General features: G+C 50.2%; 1 protein-coding gene across 2 annotated transcripts in view; it reads left to right on the top strand.

Moving 5' to 3' along the window:
* Positions 1 to 15460, top strand: part of trpc5a (transient receptor potential cation channel, subfamily C, member 5a) — a 36478-nt gene that overhangs the window by 11993 nt on the left and 9025 nt on the right. Inside the window, exons 2-12 of one of the 2 annotated variants that reach the window (XM_088294776.1) lie at positions 3543 to 3584; positions 3651 to 4004; positions 4703 to 4819; positions 4897 to 4959; positions 5032 to 5169; positions 6776 to 6982; positions 12409 to 12546; positions 12621 to 12819; positions 13233 to 13372; positions 14704 to 14904; positions 15220 to 15341. In XM_088294776.1, coding sequence (XP_088150902.1) covers positions 3552 to 3584; positions 3651 to 4004; positions 4703 to 4819; positions 4897 to 4959; positions 5032 to 5169; positions 6776 to 6982; positions 12409 to 12546; positions 12621 to 12819; positions 13233 to 13372; positions 14704 to 14904; positions 15220 to 15341 — 1712 coding nt within the window. In that variant the 5' untranslated portion in view covers positions 3543 to 3551. Of the gene's footprint in view, positions 1 to 3459; positions 3585 to 3650; positions 4005 to 4702; positions 4820 to 4896; positions 4960 to 5031; positions 5170 to 6775; positions 6983 to 12408; positions 12547 to 12620; positions 12820 to 13232; positions 13373 to 14703; positions 14905 to 15219; positions 15342 to 15460 lie in introns of both variants that reach the window. The other variant, XM_088294775.1, reaches the window with a different exon arrangement.

Here is a 15460-nt window from a genome sequence, read left to right as displayed (position 1 = left end):
CGTATCAATAATGTAAGGGTGTTTCTCGCGCAGAAACGCAGGTGCACAGCGCCACCGCAGACGTGATAATAGCGACATTTGTCCACGGTGGGGCAAATTCCCACGACGCAAGTAAGCGCACTTGTGTGTTTTTCTCACCCTGATAATGCAGATCAAATCGGGATACCAGAAAACACACGCACGCACCCCCACGCACCCACACACGCACACACACACGCTTGCATTTGTATGCAAAGCCCCACAACACGTCACCATCAAACATGGGAATGAGCCCAATTAAAAAGAGTGATGTAGCGCAGCAAATTCAATTGAAGCCCTTTTGCGTCATTCAGGACCGGTAAATCAAGGGAAGGAAGGAACGACAGAGGGAAGGAAGGCAAGGAGGAAAGGAAGCAAGGAAGGAAAGAAGGGTGGAAGGAAGGAAGGAGGGAAGGAAAGAAAGAAAGGAATTAAAGAAGGAAGGAGGGAAAGAAGGAAGGCAAGGAAAGAAAGAAAGGAGGGTGGAAGGGAAGGAAGGCAGTAGGAAGGACAGAAGTAAAGACAGAAAGATAGGCCAACAGACAGACAAACAGACAGGAAGGAAGGAGGGAAGAAAAAAAGTAAGGATGGGAGAAAGAAAAGAATGAAGGGAGGCAAAGGAAGGATAAAAAGAAACAAAGAAAAGAGGGAAGGTGGAATGGAGGGAAGGAGGAAGAAAGACAGAAAAATAAAAAGACAGACAGGAAGGAAAAGAAGGAAGAAAGAAAGGAGGGAGAGAGGCAGTGAGGGAAGGTAGGAAGAAACGAAGGAAGGAAGGTAAGAAAGAAAAAAGATTCAAAAGAAAGAACGACAGAAAAAGAAAAAGAAATGAAGAAAGGCGAGCCAAGAGGTGCAACGCCGACGGCCCGGCAGCCGAGACACTTTTACAATATCATTTGCTTTGTGCGCTCAAAGCGAAACAAAAAGGCAGCGGAACGAAAGCGTTCTGAAGGAGGTTGAGCGGGGAGATGAAGTGAAGGTGAGGTGAGCAAGCGACCGGGCGAGTGACGCAAGATGAACGAAGATGACGATGGAGAGCAGATGGCAACGAGCGAGCAACCAAGTTCAGGGAAGGAGCGTCTTCGCCATCCCCAAAAAAGTCTCATCAAGCGACGAAGGACGAGTGAAGGGCGAAATTTGGAAGACAAACGAGACAAAGTCTAGCAAGGAGGGAAGGGGGGGGGGGTCGGAGTGTGTGTGGGGGGTGGGGGGGGCGTTTTGAAGGGTTTTAGAGCATGAGCCAAGAGGAAGCTCCCCCAGGAGTGTCGGCGGCGGCGGGGTTGCGATATCTTCAGTTGCGCTCGCGGCCCCGTCTCCCTAAATGCCTTTCGGTTCTAAATTTAGAGCGTTACACAACAAAAGGGTTGCATCATCTGCCAAGAGACTTTTTTTTTTTTTTTTTTTTTGATTCGCTAGAATTTGCGCACCCGTTTTCATCTCTGGGCCCGTCCAAATGTTTGTTTGTCATTAAGTGGCAGCGTTAAATAAAGGTCAGGAGAAGATGAGACAAGTCTTCCGAGACGCGCCAATGTCATTTTTATTTATTTTCTTGTTTGGGTTGAATTTGTCATCTTGCGCGCGGGACAGAGGACAGACAGGACGCTTCGGGGACTCACGTCCGACGTGCCATCTGGCGGCACACCTTCCAATTTGATTACAAATCCGTGGACTGAAGAGAGCATTTCGCTTTTGCTTGTGAAGTTGTCGGGGCGGAGAGGGGGGGGGGGGCGGTCGTCTTTGGAGGGGAGTGGAAAAGTCTTGTGGGGAGAATGCGAGATGATGATGATAAACAAGACAAACTTGAAGATCCAGAGAGGGCCGGTGGGGTGCGGTGGTACGCTCAGACTTTTTTTTTTCTCCCCAAATTCTGAGATGTCATTGGAGGACAGCGAGGGAAGGAAAGTTGGATGAAGTGCAGGAAAGATGGGAAGAGGGCAGCGGGTGATCGAGCCGAGGTAGATAATTGGCCCGAGTGGTGCGCTGAAGATGGAGGAGGGCAGACGGTGCGCAAAGACATCAAAGAATGTGTCATCAGAACTCCAGCGCCAATCTGTGATGTCACTGCGCAAAAAAAAAAATAATACACGCCAGCACTCACACACACACACACGCACACCCCCCCCACACACACACACACCCAAAAGCGAACGATGGTGCGCACACCCTCGCCCCCCAAATATCCTGATAACGCTTCGACGAGCAGCAGCGTTGCTTCGGCATTTCATGCATTCAGTACCAGACGAGTAAAAAAAAAAATTAAAAATTCGTCAATGGTTAATTAAGAGCTCCATTTCCAAACATCTGCGGTCACACGGCGTGACATTCCCGAAGAAGGACGGAGCGAGCGATGGCGTGCGTCGAGAGACTGCAAGCGGAGAATTTATCTGCATTGCTGTCCGGCGGCGCCTTGTAAAGCCGTCAGCATAAATAGTGACGCAGCGTGCACATTTGCCGTGAATCTGCATTCGGCGCCGTCCGTGAGGGCGCGTGGCGGAATTTTCGCAAGCCAGCAGACGTGCGCAGATCTTAATCACCTTCGCGCTGCTGCAGAGTGCAACATCGTTCTCCACATCCGGACAGCGGATGGGAAAAGATGAAAAAAAAAAAAGGGACAATCAGTCCAGTTGATGAGCGCAAACACTCTCGAGGTGCAAAACATCAGCAACCTTGGGAAGCTCACTTCATTCCCTTTAAGTCGCTTCCAGTTTCTTGCACGGCAGCAAACGTGAAACGTCTCAATTGAGAGGTGACATCGCGTTTGCGTTCTTGGTTTCGTGTTTCGGACTTTGACTGCTTTTCTTTTGCCGAGCGCACAAAGACTACGCGTCGGCTGTCGTGCTGAGAAATGAGCCCGGCGTTTGTGTGAAGCAGTGCAGAAAAAGAGAGAAAGACAGGAAGGAAGGAAGGAAAGAAAAAAGGAAAAAGAAAGACAGACAAGAAGGAACGAAGGAAGGAAGGAAGAAAAGAAAGAAAGACAGATAAAAAGATAAAAAAGAAAGAAAGAGAAGGAACAAAGGAAGGAAGGAAAGGAGAGAAGTAAAGAAAGTAAGGACAGAAGAAAGGAAAATATGAAGGAAGGAAACAAAGAAGGAATGACAGACAGACAAGAAGAAAAAGAAGAAAGAAAGAAAGGAGGGAGAGAGGCAGGGAACGAGAGTGGGTAGGAAGAAAACGAAGGAAGGAATGAAAAAGCAAGAAAGAAAGAAAGGTGAGTCGAGAGGAGCTGATGTCCCGAGACACTCGTCCAATATCAGCACGTGTCATTTGCACGCATACAGTGCAATAAAATGCAATTGCACCTCCACTCCACTAGTTGGCAGTGGCGCTCTCCTTGCTCATTGTGCGCAGCGAGTATGAACTTGTTTGTTTTGCAACAAAAATGTTTTATTTATAATTGCGGTGGAGAGAGGAAGGTGGGACGAATTGTTTTCCTCTTGCTAGGGGGGCGTAACAGAAAATAATTAAGAAGCACACGTGTGAAGAGTGCGAGGAGTCGCTCATCCGGTGTCCCGTCTCCTTGCCAGATCGTCCAAATGAATCCCATGACTCAGCTCTACTACAAGAAGGTGAGCGTGACATCGCGGTCGTCCCCAAAAGTGACCATTTGCTCAAGTTGTCTCTCTTCTCTCAAGGCGACGTACTCGCCGTACCGCGACCGCATCCCGCTGCAGATCGTGCGGGCCGAGGTGGAGCTGTCGGCCGAGGAGCGCGCCTACCTCACGGCGGTGGAGAAGGGCGACTACGCGGGCGTCAAGCATGCCCTCCGCGAGGCGGAGGTCTACTACAACATGGACGTCAACTGCCTGGACCCGCTGGGCCGCAGCGCGCTGCTCATCGCCATCGAGAACGAGAACCTGGAGATCATGGAGCTGCTTCTCGACCACGGCATCCACACGGGCGACGCCCTGCTCTACGCCATCAGGAAGGAGGTGGTGGGCGCCGTGGAGCTGCTGCTGTCGCACCGGCGGCCCAGCGGCGAGAAACAGGTGCGTACGTCGGCGGGCGCGCCATTCGCCATCATCCAGCTGGCAAACACGCCGGAATGCGAGTCGGGCTCAGAACATTTGGCAACCGCGGAAACAAACGAGGACGCTCGGGTGCAGGCGAGGCGCGAGAGTTTTGAGGAGACCAAAAAAAAACAGAAAAAATGTGAGCAGACGACAGATGAGAGACGAGAGAGGAGGAACAAGAAATGAAGAGAAAGAGAGACGCAGATGAGGGAAGGCTCTCGCTCTCTCCTTTGATGTAAAAAGTGTGTGTGTGTGCGTGCATGCAAATGTGCATCTATTTCTGCTGGAAATGTGATGAGCAAAAGAAAAAGAAAAAAACCAAAACTTTCTGTCAAGGGACGGAACGCGTGTGCGTGTTGAATGCCCACCGGGGGCAGCGGTTCTCACAGTCCTTATCACATCCAGAGAAAAGTGCAAGATGAGATAAGGGAAAAGAGGATTTGTCAGAGCGAAGCACGAGGGGCTGACGGGAAGCTGCGGGTTAGACGAGGAGAGCGGCGCAGGATGGAAGCGGCGAAGACGGGGATGAGACGATGCAGGATGCGCAAACGCACGCGGAGAAAGTGGGGCAGGAGGAAAGATGAAAAAGTTGCGACGGAGGTTTTGGCGCTCCCTCCGAGTCCACGCGTGTCTTTCGCTCGTCATCCAGTGATTCACTCTGGTCGCGTCCGCAGGTTCCCTCGCTGATGATGGACAGCCAGTTTTCGGAGTTCACCCCCGACATCACTCCCATCATGCTCGCCGCGCACACCAACAACTACGAGATCATCAAGCTGCTGGTGCAGAGGAAGGTAACGGCGGCGCGAGCCGCAAAACCGGGCGCTCGCGTTTGACTGACCGGACGTGGGGTCCTCTCCGACTCTCGCAGGTCACCATTCCCAGGCCGCACCAGATCCGATGCGACTGCGTGGAGTGCGTCTCCAGTTCGGAGGTGGGGCCACGTTGCAAGCGTGCACGTTTGTCCATCCCAAATGCGCCGTCAACGTCGCGCTCTCGTCGACAGGTGGACAGCCTGCGCCACTCGCGGTCTCGACTCAACATCTACAAGGCTTTGGCGTCGCCGTCTCTCATCGCGCTGTCCAGCGAGGATCCCATCTTGACCGCCTTCAGACTGGGCTGGGAACTCAAAGAACTCAGCAAGGTCCGCCTTCTTTGATCTCCGGCCGTGTAGACTTCGGCGAAGGGATGTTGCTCAAAAACAGGATCCAGGATGGTGCAACTTGTGCAAACCACTTCAACAGTTTGTTGAACGTCGTGGTCGACCCCGCTTGCTACACGTTGGGACGGTACAAGTATCAAAGCGATCCCAATATGTTTTTTCCAGGGCCGATGCCGATACCGATTATTAGTAGCCATGGAGGCCGATAACCGTTATTTGAAGACGATATTCTTTTCTCGAAAAACTCCAAAACTTGATTTGGTTTAAATGCCTTTAAGCACGTTTATGAAATAACTTTAGTTATTTAGAACATAATAAACCTTTTTTTGATCATAGAAAATAGAAAACAATTTTAAAAGTCTAACATAAAGTGCACGGAGCTCAGTTGGATTTTTTATACATCAATGAGAACAAACATCTCTTTTCAAGTTTACGACGGCAAAAAGTTTTCTTGTTGTAGTCGACTGACAGTCATTCACATTTTGGCAAAGGCTTTTGCCTCCCGAAGTGCATGTGACTCGAGGTGAAAAAGCAAACAGGCAGCTTACTGCTGATTAGCTGCTACAAGGAACCAATCAGACGGTGCTGTGGGCGGGGCAATCTGCTTCTGCTGGCGGGGCCACCAGCGCAGCAGAGAGAGAGAGAGAGAGAGAGAGAGAGAGAGAGAGAAGTGTGCTGCAGCGAGTCAAAATAAACCAGCTCTAAATTTATCGGCCTTGAAAGTAAAAAAAAAAAGGCAGATGCCGGCAATTGGCAAAATGCCAAATATCGGCGCCGATAATCAACAAGTATCGAGATGTACAAATTTAGCTTCTAAATTATTTATCGAGATTGAGTTGAAGAACTGGTCCAAATGATCAATTTTGGTGAACAGACACCAATTATTATCTCTTTGCTTCGCATCGCTCGAATTGCCTGCAGCTCAACTGCGTGCCTTCCAAATTGAGCTGACTCAGGAGCAAAAAAGTATCCATCGATTTTATTGTACGGTCGTTACCGATGAAATTGGACAGCACACTCGACACGTAGACGGCGAGCTCATCATTGTTGGATCCACAAAAGAGCGTTTTGGACACGTTCGTATTTTCAAGTAAAACCACTCAACTTGCGCTTCAACTTTTTCGTGTAAGGTTGAGTACAGTTTGAAATCATCAAAGAATACCTCGCGGACTCAAAAATGGAACAGCCGGAACGAAATTGATGTTGGAGGGAGGAAAAAAATATTGCCTGTGGAAGTGGGTCACTCACCGCAGCCTGCGGCCGAGCACGTTTTCTGAGAAGCACCCAAAGGACGCAAACGCCAGATATGTTTCTGCAAATTATTCAATTTCACAAATTCAATCGTGATTTCCAACTAAATAAATGACGGTTGCTCCTCCGTCTCGACTGGCGACAACTTTTCGCAGGCAGAACAATTCAATTCTCTTCCATGCAACGCCAGACGCTCGACCGCGTTTTGACATTCAAAGCACAGAATAACAGCTCGGCATTAAACTCGACTTCGAATTTCAAACAAAGTCGAACCCGTCAAAAGTTGGGCAAGACTTCAGTTGGATGGTTCGCATTCACGAGCGTTTCGTCTTCCCAGGTGGAGAACGAGTTCCGGCAAGAGTACGAGGAGTTGTCGCAGCAGTGCAAACGTTTTGCCAAAGATCTTCTGGACCAGGCCAGGAGTTCCAGAGAGCTGGAGACCATCTTGAATCACCGTGACAACGATCAGAGCGAGGAGCTGGACCCCCGACAGTGCCACGACCTGGCCAAGCTCAAACTGGCCATCAAGTACCACCAAAAAGAGGTGCGTGAAACCGCCCCCATATTGCTGAGCTTCCCGCGGGTCGCGAGAATTCAATTCTTTGTAGAAAAATAAATCGTTTACCGACCAATTAAGTAACGTTGGACGCTTTCCCACGGCACTCTTGGTGATCTTTCGAGTACAACGGTCGGGAATCACCCATGTGAAAACCCCCGAGACGAGAATCGTCTTTTTTTTTTTTTTCCCCCGCTGGTGTCGAAAGAAGAAAGCGAGGCGAGTCGGAATGCTGAGGACTGAGTAAGATAACAAGCGTCAGCTCGTGTGCGTCCGCTCAACGAAAACGAGCTTTCATGGCACGGAAAGAGGAGGAGAAAAACGGAGAGCTTGGGGGGGGATCAAGCGAGCGGAGAGGGAAGATTTAACGGCGCCCAAGGCATGTCTTTGTCTGTCAGCCTGCTCCTCGCCGCCGCCGCCTGCAGCTTCCTTGGGCAGACGGGTGCTGCCAGACAGATGAAAGCAGAACGACATGATGGCAGCGGCGGGACGAGCCTGGTGGGCGATGCGTCGGAGCAGGCGCTGAAGAGCATGATGAAGCTCTCAAGTGACGGCGAAGGAAGTCGGTCATTAGTAGAAAAATAAACATTTGAACAGCGGAGAAAAGAGCGCGGCGCTTGGGCTCATTTGTCACCTGAAAGATCAGCGTGAGTCAACGCAATCTCGGCCAAATCGACCGGAGATGTCGTTCGTACGAAAACGAGGAACGGAAAAAAGACGTATTCATATTGAATCAGCGTGGCAGGTCGCGGGACGGCGGAGGCAGACGCGCGGCGGGACGTGGCGTGCCGTCGCCATGGCGACGACAGATGTTGGTAAACACGCGCCTCATTAGCTCAGCTTGTACTTGCTCGTGCCCCGTCGCGAGGGCTCATCTCGGTTGGGTACGCGTGCCGGCTCGTCAAGGAGGAACATTATATCACAACCGCGTTCCAAAGCCCCGCCCCCGGTCGCTTCACGTGTCGCTTTCATCGTCTTTTACCTGCTGCTGCTGCTGCTCTCTGCTTTTATTTGCCAGCCTCGCTGTTTCGGATCCTTTTTTGTTTTTTTTTTATTTGTATGCGAGCGTGTGACAGAGGTCGCGCTAAGTGCTGCCATTCCGCCGCTTGATGCAATGTTGTGATTGTACGCGCCGACTATGCTATCGTGGCGCTTTTTTGTCTTTCTACGTTTTATGAAACCATGCGGAGGATGTTTCGATGACGCTTTTAGCGCAGGTGTGGATGCTTCATTATTCACGCGCTCGTGTTCAAACTGCCAACAAGAAAGTTTTATAGCTTTTTGAATTCAACAGAAAACGTGAACGCGAGCTGATCACACATTTTAGCCTCCTGCTTTTCTTTTCATGAAATGTTTATTGCACTCCATGTTTGTTGGGCTAGCTCAGTGCTTCTCAATTATTTTTTGTTGCGCCCCCCCCAGCAAAAGAAAACAATTCACCCCCCACCACCAGCCACTTTCTGCCACAACTAGGAATAATAGAATTTTGGTTGCAAAACAAACCGACACCGGAGAGTTAATACTTGCTGCGCATAATGAGCAAGGAAAGCGCCACTGCTAACTAGTGGAGAGGAGGTGCAATTACACGTTATTGTAGTACGGCGGGGGGAAAAAAGCATGTTCCCCCCCCCAGGGTTACACGCCCCCCCCACTGGGCTAGTTAGCACATTGATGGCCACTTAGCAACAGATCCTCAAGTGCCTCGCAAACAAACGATTCGTCTCAAGACAATTTTATACTTTCGACATATATTCATAATGCTCTTGAGTACGGAGTGGCTGCTCCATTGATGTTAAAATTAAATATTTCTTCTTATCTTATTTCATTCTTTGCTAGTATGCTACTCAGTTTGTGATTATTTGAGTTTTCATGACATCCACTCATGAAATGCGTCCGGTTGTCGTGTGAGAGCGAGTGTTGATCTTCTGCTCACAGAAATGAACGGTGCGGTTGTTCCTCGCGGACTCGTGAGCGCTCTGGTGATAAAAAGTATATTTATAGAAGCCCGTCCCTCTCGCCTCTGCCTCCTATGGACCTGCAGGTTGTGCTCGGAAGTAGTATATCGGCGGATGACGTGCTTCTTTCTGTCAGTGAGATGGGCGATTGCGGGTACTTAGCCCGATTTGGGACGAATACAGGGATGAACTAAGCTTCCGTCTTTGCCTTTTTATAAAAGCGTCTCGACCTTCAGCCTTTGTCCAAAATATGGCTCGGACAGATGGAACATTCCGTCCCTGGAATGGAATGCGCATCTCTGCCGATGACTGAATCAACTCGAATGGGTGACTCAATATCAGGTCAACGCCTTCGAGGCCGATTTTTTCCCGGAGAAATGAAATGCGCTTGCTTACAAAAGAAACAACGGTCTGAAAAGCCCCAAAGTCGGACAACACGTTTGCAGTTGCAGACAAAATCAGCCATTCGTCGTCTCTCTTAACTTCTTGACGCCAGTTTTAGGAGTGACTTCTATTTCGGAGACGGTGCCGCACAATCGTTGAAAATATAACCGCTCAAATCATTCGAGCATTTCTTTCAGGCCTCTCCATATGTTAAACGTCATTAAAAAAAATTAAACATTTCTATTTTATAGACACAGAAAGTGGTTGACTTTCGGAAAAGTGACGGGACAAACGCGGCCAAAATGTCTCACGCTCACACCGTGCACAATGTGGACGATGGATTATTCATGCTTCGCTTGTTCGGGCGGTGCCTTTAACCGTCAATAATTAAGGCAATCATGTGGATCAACGTGGCGGCACGATAAACATCGCGCACACACACACACATACAAGAGCAAGCGAGGGGGGCAACACGATGCTGCGTTACGCCACCATTCCAACCGTCGTCGTCTCTTCGAATGCAATTTTTTTTTTGTTCGCCACCAACCTGAGCGCTCACGCATTTTCAGCGCTTAACCTCCGTTTATCCTGCCTTCGAACGTTCACGCATGCGTCAAAATCGTAGAATATATCTTTTGGTCTTGAGGCCTTTTTTAGTTACCGGCTCAAAAAATCATGCGGTGTGAGCGTGCGACGGCGTCCACACAAACGACTGCAAGGTGTATGCGCTTACGTGCACGATGTTCAATCATCAAACAACATCTTGAAGGCGAGTCAGAACGTGTACGAGGTCGTCTTTACGTGCAGCACTCTTACGGGAATCACATAAAAAAATCGTTTGACATTTGCATATAAAGCCCAAGCTTGAGTCGGCGTTGGCTTCGCCTCGTTTTAGCAGATTGCAACGTCAAGTGGCAACAGGAAGATTACATCAGGCCCAATTGAATTAACCAGCGGCACGTGGCGTCGCCTCCGTTAGCATGTTGCTCGCGAGAGAGGTCAAATGGCTCGGCAATCAAATTAGCTCGCGAAGAAGCTCGGGCGCCACCGGGAGGTGGGCAAAGTATGGCTTGCGGACGTTTTTTAATCCGGCCCACCGTCCGTCTTGCAGTGCCTTCAAAGAGAGAAAGCCGTCAGACTTTGCACATGGCGGTTTAAACTCAACGACGACATTTAACTATATTCAAAAGACAATTGTCATTTTAGTCGAAAGAACCAAGAACCACAATTGGCTTTCGCCGCTTGGAATGACGTACAAGCCTCGAGTTGACTGTGCAGCTGACGTGCCATGTTTTTCTCCCTGCCTACAAAATAAAAGACTTGTTTTATTGTTATGGGTTTGAAGTTAAACAATTCCATTCAGTGAGAAGCTTCCGAAAATCAAAAGGTGTGAAATAAATGTCTGCAATCTCACGGCAGAAGCTGTACAGCATTTTTTTTTTTCTTTCCTCTGTCTCGGTCGTGCACAATCAATCTTGCGTTTGCTTGTAAGGAGCCAAGCGGACGAACACGCCAGCTCAGCAAGGAAGTGAGAAATGTCAAATGAAGAGTTTGTCCAGCCTCCACTCAGGAGGTTGACAGCAGTCGGCGGAACTTTTCATGAAGAGTTGACGAAAAGCGACTTTGGGATCCCTCGCCCGAGACGACTCCCCGGAGTCTCGACGTGACGGCTGGGTGCTTTTATTAATTACGTTTAGGAATCCACTCGGCTTTGTTTCTGTCGTCAGTGAACTGGCTGCCGGGAAATGTTCGCAGCGAGAGGCGTTTCATGCGCTGCGCCCGGACTGGCAACGCTCTCATTCTCTGAATCATCCCCGTGCGCGCTCGGGAACGTTTTTTTTTTTTTTTTTTTTTTAAATGTCACTTGAAAGCCGAATTTCATGCTTATTGTGCGTCCGAATTTCATCTAATCCTCGGGTCGTTTGTCCTCGATATATCTGAGAGCAGGCCCGTATGTAACTTTGTTTCCAATTCTGACATCACCGAACGGCGAGTGAAGTGGAAAAGCGGGAAAAAAAGAGCAAGAGCCGAAAGACCGCCACCCTCATTAGCATAGCGTCGCCATAGCAACAGGAAACCAAACCGGAGCCTTAGCGAGAGATGCAGAACGCGACGGGGGCTCGTCGAGGCGACCTGAGACGGAACGCCGAGCAAAGCCGAGCAAGCGCAAGAGTCTGAATGCAAAAAGCCAAAAAGCAAAAAAGGAAAAAAGGAAAGCCGTGCCTGCGGGCGGACTGCAAATCGCGGCATTGAATCAATTTTGCCTTTCCTAATCTCATCGAAAGAGAGTGCAAAGTAAGTGCATGAACAAAAAAGAGACAGAGCGAGATTCTCTTCACCAGTCGGGTAAGATCTCGTCCGAACGTTGCACCAGGAAGCCTTCGTCCGTTCGCAAACAAAACAAGTTGACAGAAAGAAAACGGATTCGGTGCCGTCATTTGGACTTTTCTCTCCCTTTGAAGGGTAAGAACAAAGTTCATTTCGGTCAGTGCGTCTCAAATGGTGGGGCGGGGCCCCCTGGGGGGGGGGGGGCGGTGCGATGCTGAGGGGTCACGTGAGAACCTGGGGAACATGCTTTTTTTTCTGCCATGTAATTGCACTTCCACTCCACTAGTTGGCAGTGGCGCTCTCTGTGCCTATTGTGCACAGCGAGTATTAAATCTACGCTGTAGGTTTGTTTGCAACGAAAATGCTCTTATTTAAATTTGCGGCGGAAAGTGGGGGGGCGCGCAAATTGTTTTTTTCTTGCTGGGGGGGGCGTCACAGAAAATAATTGAGAAGCACTGCTTTAAATTGAGGTTTACGGTCTAGTACCCGGGTGACCAAATGCCGAGCTCAAGAGTGTTTGAGAAGTCTCCCTCTTCCAACGCACATGATTCGATTGGTTATCAGGCTAATCAGAGCACGCTGATGAGTTGATCATTTGAATCAGCTGCGTTGGAGCAGGGAGACTGGCGAGGACCGACTTTTGCAGCCCTGGTTTAGCACGCTCATTTTATAGTTCGGCAACAAGTTTGGACTTGACAGTTTCTGAACCGCATGACTTGACCCGTGTCCCGAATTTTGTATCCGCAGTTTGTGGCGCAGCCCAACTGCCAGCAACTGTTGGCGACGCTGTGGTACGACGGTTTCCCAGGCTGGAGGCGGCGTCACTGGGTGGTCAAGCTCGTCACCTGCTTCATCATCGGACTCCTGTTTCCCGTCTTCTCATTGGTACGCCGGCGCCGAGCTCATTCGCGGCCGTACGAGTATGGCCGCGTCCAATCTGTTGTCTCCTCGCTCTTCAGATCTACCTGTTGGCTCCCAAAGGCGCCCTGGGACGCTTCATCAAGAAGCCTTTCATCAAGTTCATCTGTCACACGGCGTCCTACTTGACCTTCCTCTTCCTGCTCCTGCTGGCGTCGCAGCACATCGCCCGCACCAACCTGCACATGCAGGGGCCGCCGCCCACCATCGTGGAGTGGATGATTCTGCCGTGGGTGCTGGGTACGCGCGCACCTCCGACACTACGTTTGCATGCCGGACATTTGTCACGCGCGCAAAGTGAAAATATCTTAAGTGCATTTGGCCGGACGACAGCTGGACCATTTTGGCGACAGTAGTTCCAATTTGGATGGACTTTTCATGGAAGAATTCCAAGATGTGAGTGGCTAGCACGTTATCTATACGTGCCCTGCGATTGGCCGCTGACCATGCCATCATGTACTCGGCCTCGCGCCCAAACTAAGCTGGCACAGGCGTCAGCTCAAGCGTGACCCGAGAGAGGACACGGTTCAGAAAATGGAGAGAGCTCAGAAATTGACCAGCAGTGTGTGTGTGTGTGTGTGTGTGTGTGGGGGGGGGGGGGTGTGCGTGTGTGTGGGTGTGTTCGGGGGTGTTCGTGTGTGTGTTTGCTTCAGGATTCATCTGGGCAGAGATAAAGGAGATGTGGGACGGCGGGTTCACAGAGTACATCCACGATTGGTGGAACTTGATGGACTTTGCCATGAACTCGCTCTACCTGGCCACCATATCGCTCAAGATCGTCGCCTATGTTAAGGTAACGCCGAGAATGTGTGTGCGTCAATGGCGGCCCGTATATTTCACACGAAGGCCTTCAGCCTAGTCCTACTTAGTCCAACTTGAATAAATCCCTCTCATGTTACCATCATTTATAACACCACGTCTGGACAAATAATATAGAGAAAGACACTTAAACTGTTCTGAGCGAGTGTTGGACGACCTAGCTTCTCTCGAAAGGTCCGACTTGAAAATGGCCTCGCTAGTGTATCTGCAATTAAATCCAAACTTTTCCCTCCTTCAGCCATTGTGGATTAAAAATGCCAGAATATATTTGACATTTTCGCCAGTTACGACTTCCGGGCGTGTTGATTCCGCATAGCGCTGCCCCCTCACGAGTGAGTCTCCAATCACGAAACGCGTTTGTCACCTTCAGAAGGCATCAACTCGTGATCTGATTGGCTATCGCAACTGCCTATCAAGGGTAAAAGCGCCCTTGAGACACGGAATGGACGCCCGAACGATTGTATCTGAAGGTCTCGGCCGAATAGTGCGTGTTTCTGGTATCATGAAATCTGCCTAGCAACACGAGATAGCTGAATTATGATTGGATAAAAACTCTCACCTAAAAATTCAACACTAGGATATAATATGACATCAACGTGAAGAATATGATCAGGATTTCTTGATTATGTTAGGCCGGCAGAGAAGGCCGTGACCCCCCACCACTGGTGCGCGTGCACGTGTGTCCCAGTTCCCACGACCCCCCCAGTGCTCGACGACATCGTCAAATGACGAGATTTGCTATCGAGATGCTTTGTATTGACGCACTGTCTACAAGCAAACAAGATGTGGTTTCAACACACACGCGCACACTCACCAGACGCCGAGCCATCTGCAGCATCTGTGAGCCACTGATGGTGCCGGCCGGGCCAGCCTCCCACACACGTACTTATAGATACACGTATATGACATGCACGCACATACGCACGTACGGACGCAGGTTTCAAAGAAGCAGCAGTTGGTGCACTTATATTTTACCTGTTGGTTCATTTTTAAGGTTGACGTTTAAAGACCTTGCAAAGTCAATTCAGATTTGCGCGTTTGAAGGTAAACACGGAAACGGGGAAAAGACTGAGAACTGTAGTCCTGAATTGTGGCGAGTTCAGTTTTCCTGATCAGCTGATCGGTTATCCGGTGCAATTTGTGAGGCGTAGTTAGCTCGCATGCTAAAATGCAACGTCCCTTCAAACTGCGCGCTGGCCTGGCGTCGTCTTTCGAGCGCCCCGTTGAGTGCCACGAGCGCGTGCGCGCTCTACAGAGGAACGTGAGATGCATTTGCGTGTCGTTGACGCTTCCGCTCTCCGCCAGTACAACTCGTCTCGACCCCGGGAGGAGTGGGAGATGTGGCACCCGACGCTCATCGCTGAGGCTCTGTTCGCCATCGCCAACATTTTCAGCTCGCTGCGACTCATCTCGCTCTTCACCGCCAACTCGCACCTCGGGCCGTTGCAGATCTCGCTGGGGAGGATGCTGTTGGACATCCTCAAGTTCCTCTTCATCTACTGCCTGGTAAGCCGAACGCTTTTCTCCTCGGAAAATAAACAGTCGCCGCCACCGAGTTTCCATGTTGTGCTCCTTTTGTTGGCGATGGTGGCGCGTTCGCTGCGCTTGGTCGCGCTGGAGGACATTACGAGCCCGTTTCATTCCAAGCGCAACTCATTAACCTCGAGGGAGCTCCTTCCCCTCGACAACGTTCTCATGCCGACGATTGGGCCTAAAAATCAATCCCACGAAGGCAACCGTTCGCGTGTCGCATCTTGACGTCACGTCTTCACGCCGCTCTTGAGAGCACTTCATGAGACGCTCGCGCGTGTCCTTGCGCAGGTGCTGCTGGCGTTCGCCAACGGACTGAACCAGCTTTACTTCTACTACGAGACGACGGCCTCGGAGGAGCCCAACAACTGCAAGGGCATTCGCTGCGAACGGCAGAACAACGCCTTCTCCACGTAAGTGGCGGCACGTTCACGCGGTCGGGCGGAATGCGGCGTTCGCGTGAACGTTGCATAGCAACGATTTATTTGTTGACTTCATCCAACATTGCCATCAAGTCATGAGGACGCAGGAA

Source organism: Idiotropiscis lumnitzeri, chromosome 4, assembly GCF_059441095.1.
Source record: "Idiotropiscis lumnitzeri isolate Australia: NSW breed Sydney's pygmy pipehorse chromosome 4, RoL_Ilum_1.0, whole genome shotgun sequence".
NCBI classification, from domain to species: Eukaryota; Metazoa; Chordata; class Actinopteri; order Syngnathiformes; family Syngnathidae; genus Idiotropiscis; species Idiotropiscis lumnitzeri.
This window is presented reverse-complemented; position numbering and strand designations above follow the sequence as displayed.